We start from the raw sequence: 4,363 nt of genomic DNA on the forward strand, positions 1-4,363 counted from the left end.
GGAGGGCCAGTCCGGCGCCCAGATTGACAGCCCCCAGGGCAGGGGTGGACAGGAGCTAGAGGCCACACCTGGGAACCCACACCGGACTCTGGGGCGTGCGTGCCCTTGTCCACCACAGGAAAGCTCCTCGCAGCCTTCAGCTCCGGGGAGGAGGGTCTGGATGGCTGTCGTGGGGGCGGGGGTCGCTAGGGCTCACCCGTGGCGGGATTTCCAGCCACGCCGGACTGGACACGGGAACTGAGGCCCCGGGACAGCGGAGTCGAGCACCACCCGGCCCCCTAGAGAGGACGGAGACTGGAGGAGGGGCCCACCCAGAGACCCAGGGGGAGGGAGGGGCTTCCTCCTAACCTTTGGGTGGGTGGGGGCAGCTCAGTACCCGCTCCAGGCCCCCGCGGAATCACACCTGCGCCCCTCCACCTCCGCCGGTCCCGGGCAGGGGGGTGTCGCCGGGGGCCGGCACCATCCCTCGCCCCAAGGCTGAATGAGCCGGGGAGGGGGCGTCCGGAGCCCGCAGGCGGATTAGTCACCCGGGCCGCTGGCGCGTGCGGGGGGCGGGTCCTCCCGGGGTGCCGGGCGCGCGGGCGGGCGCGGGAGGCGGGGCGCGCGGGGCGGGGAGCCCGGCGGGGACCAATGGGAGCGGGGGCTCGGCGAGGGGCCGCCCACGGCCGTGCGGCCGCATAAAGGACCGGCAGCGGCGGCAGGGCGCAGAGCTCGGCGTCGCGGCTCCCGGCTCCTCTCCGCCTGCCCGCGCTCTCCCGCGCTCCGCCGCCGCAGCGCCGGGACCGAAGGGACCCTCTCGGCTGCACCGCACCGCCGGCCCAGCAGGACACTGCAGTCCGCCGCCTCGCGCCAGTCCGACCGCCGCGGCCACCTGCGCACCGATGGAGCTGGACCACAGGACGAGCGGCGGCCTCCACGCCTACCCCGGGCCGCGGGGCGGGCCGGCGGCCAAGCCCAACGTGATCCTGCAGATCGGTAAGTGCCGGGCCGAGATGCTGGAGCACGTGCGGAGGACCCACCGGCACCTGCTGACCGAGGTGTCCAAGCAGGTGGAGCGGGAGCTGAAGGGGCTGCACCGGTCAGTCGGGAAGCTGGAGAGCAACCTGGACGGCTACGTGCCCACCGGCGACTCGCAGCGTTGGAGGAAGTCCATCAAGGCCTGCCTGTGTCGCTGCCAGGAGACCATCGCCAACCTGGAGCGCTGGGTCAAGCGGGAGATGCACGTGTGGCGGGAGGTCTTCTACCGGCTGGAGAAGTGGGCCGACCGCCTGGAGTCCATGGGCGGCAAGTACCCGGTGGGCAACGAGCCGGCTCGCCACACCGTGTCAGTGGGCGTCGGGGGTCCAGAGGGCTACTGCCAGGAGGCGGACGGCTACGACTACCCGGTCAGCCCCTACGCCATCACCCCTCCGCCGGCTGCTGGGGAGCTGCCAGGACAGGAGCCCGGCGAGGACCAGCAGTACCCGCCCTGGGGCGGCGGTGAGGACGGGCAGCCGAGCCCCGGCGTGGACACGCAGATCTTCGAGGACCCGAGGGAGTTCCTCAGCCACCTGGAGGAGTACCTGCGCCAGGTAGGCGGCTCGGAGGAGTACTGGCTGTCGCAGATCCAGAACCACATGAACGGGCCGGCCAAGAAGTGGTGGGAGTTCAAGCAGGGCTCCGTGAAGAACTGGGTGGAGTTCAAGAAAGAGTTCCTGCAGTACAGCGAGGGCACGCTGTCCCGGGAGGCCATGCAGCGGGAGCTGGACCTGCCGCAGAAGCAGGGGGAGCCGCTGGACCAGTTCCTGTGGCGCAAGCGGGACCTGTACCAGACGCTGTACGTGGACGCAGAGGAGGAGGAGATCATCCAGTACGTGGTGGGCACCCTGCAGCCCAAGCTCAAGCGCTTCCTGCGCCACCCGCTGCCCAAGACCCTGGAGCAGCTGATCCAGCGAGGCCGGGAAGTGCAGGACGGCCTGGAGCAGGGGGCCGAGCCCGCCGGCACCCCTGTCCCCACCGAGGATGAGCCCGACGCCCTCACACCGGCCCTCACCAGCGAGTCCGTGGCCAGTGACCGGACCCAGCCCGAGTAGAGGCCAGCCCAGGCCCCGGCCTGCCCACCGGACCCCACCTGTGGCCTTCGCCAGCCAGGACTGTTGAGCTGGGCTGACCCCTGCACGGGGAGCCTCTCTTCCTCACCCGGCTGGGCACCCGCCCTCAGCCTGCCAGCCTGACTCCTACAGACACATGCCGTCCAGCTGTGGGCGGCAACCCCCACGCAGCAAAGGGCCCCCGCCCCGTCACCTGCCTTCTGTCTGTCTTTCCTGGCCTCCGATGCCCCCATCCACTCCCTGCACACTCTCTGGCCACCACAGGATCTCCCAGCCTCGTTCTTCTGCTCACCCCCACCGCCGGGGCCCCCTGGGCACTCAGAAATCAAGTGTGCAGATGGCCCAGTCCAGTGAGCGCCAAGCCCAAGGGGCAGCCCCAGAGCAGAAGCTGAGACAGCACCAGCGCCGCCTCCCTCTGGGGCGGTTGCCGCGCAGCCGGCAGAAGCCAGCGGCTGGCACTCTTGCCGCCGCCCAGGGCAGCCGGCCAGCCTCCGGCAGCGGCGAGCCTCGCTCCTGATGGCAGAAAGCCAGAGTCTCCGGAGCCTCCGGCTCGGCGGCGGCGGCAGCAGCAGCGGCCCCGCGGCTGCAGACCTGGCGTCCTGGTGCCTCCTGGCTCCTCAGGTGAGCCCCAGCCCCGAGGCACCCCCAAGAGGGGGCACTGTAGGGTAGGGAAGGGCCTGGCCCCAGGGGAGGGGTGTCCCCAGCAGGTCAGCTGTAGGGGTGGGGTGGGAGGCTGCAGCGTGTAGTGGTGGGAACGGAGCAGAGACCCCAGGGGTCTGGGAGGAGGCTGGGGTGGGCGCCAGCGCGGTGGGAAGGCGGAGCCTGCGCTCACAGGACCCCGTGCTCTCTCTCTCCTTGGCACCAGTGATCCAGCCCAGCCTGGAAAAGGATTGCCCGGGCTCCAGGACTCACTGCGGAGGGTCCCACGGGGCCTGAGTCCTCAAACTCCGCTGAGGAACCAGGAGAGTGACGACAGGTACGGTGGCCCCCTCTCTCCCGTGGAGAGTCCCTGCCCCGCCACTCCCCTGCCCCAGGATCCCAGGCCCAGCGCCCCCCAGCCCAGTGCTCTGGGCACTGAGAGGCAGCCCACAGTGGGGGCTTGGCCCTGGGGGAGCAGCAGCCCCAGAACTCCCCCCCTCCCAGCCCTCCTGGGCAGCCCCTCCCAGCCTGCGGTCCGTGTCCCTGACAGCCTGTGTCTTTCTTCCAGGTCTTAAGGCTCCTACAGAGCCTTCGCTGCTGAGCCTGGTGCAGTCCCACCCCCTCCCCCCGCAAGCTGCCTGCACACAAGAAGGAGACCCCGAGGTCAGCAGAGGCGCCGCAGCAGAGAGGGCGTGACCGGCAGAGAACTGGTGATGAAGACATGCCAGCGTGAGGGCCAGGGCCTGCCCCGCTGGCCACCAGCCTGCCCGCCCCCATGGCCGCTGTGGCTGGAGTTGGGGCCTGCTACTGCAGGGCCTGTCTCACTCCAGCCCCGGAAGCCCTGCCCAGGGCACGGCGGCCACCCTCTCCTGCCAGAGCTTTCCAGGAGCTTTGAGGCTGAGGCCACAGCCCCAGCCCCTGCCTGCAGCCCCAGGCCCGGGCCCCACCGCAGGAGATCTCAGAAGCCCTGCACCCGGGGTTTAAGCGGGCTCTCTGCCAGGCCCCACCACTGCTGGGGCCCAGACCCCCAGCTCTGCCGGCACGAACGCCCTGGTGCTGGCCGGCCACTCATGTCTGCAGGCCAAGCAGGCCCTGGCTGGGGGTTCTCCTTTCTGTCCAGCTGGTGGGGGGTTCCAGATTTAGGAGAATGATGGCTGCCAGCCCCTCCATCCTGCACCCCTGCCGGCGCCCCCCCCCAGATTTTATTTTTGTACATAAGCCATAACCCAGGGGTGCAGGGAGGCCCTGGGGTCCTCAGTAGTGTGTGTGGCCCGTTCCCCTCCCACCCGGCGGGTCAGGTCTTGAATGTAGGGCTGGGCCACGTGTACCTCATCACCTTACCTGAAGACAGACTCTTTTGTAAGATTTTGTTAATAAAACAATGAAACTTCTCTGTGCATGCTGTTGTTTCTCTGCCGGGTTCGGTTGACTGGTGTGGAGCTGTGGAGGGGGGCAGCTCGGGGAGGTGCGTTCCTGGAAGCCCCACGAGCGCAGACTGAACGCTCTTTGGGGATGGAGGGAACACAGCCCGCCACCCCGCAGGCCAGGGGTCCTGGATCCCCAGGGAAGTAGGGTTGAGGGGCTCCCCTTGTGGAAGCCAAAGACCTGTGGCCTCCAGGCCTGAGGCAGGCAGT

General features: G+C 69.6%; 1 protein-coding gene across 1 annotated transcript; it reads left to right on the forward strand.

The window, feature by feature from the left end:
- Nucleotides 1-625: 625 nt before the first annotated feature.
- On the forward strand, nt 626-4,126 carry ARC (activity regulated cytoskeleton associated protein). Its single transcript, XM_082720560.1, has 3 exons — nt 626-2,711; nt 2,956-3,066; nt 3,298-4,126. The coding sequence occupies exon 1, from the start codon at nt 882-884 to the stop codon at nt 2,070-2,072; it is 1,191 nt and encodes a 396-aa protein (XP_082576686.1). The 5' UTR covers nt 626-881; the 3' UTR covers nt 2,073-2,711; nt 2,956-3,066; nt 3,298-4,126.
- Nucleotides 4,127-4,363: the final 237 nt, after the last annotated feature.

This window comes from Mustela nivalis (assembly GCF_964662115.1).
Source record: "Mustela nivalis genome assembly, chromosome: 2".
Taxonomy (NCBI): Eukaryota; Metazoa; Chordata; class Mammalia; order Carnivora; family Mustelidae; genus Mustela; species Mustela nivalis.

Coding starts and splice junctions, on each gene's coding strand:
- ARC (XM_082720560.1), top strand. CDS start 882: ATGGAGCTGGACCACAGGACGAGCGGCGGCCTCCACGCCTACCCCGGG.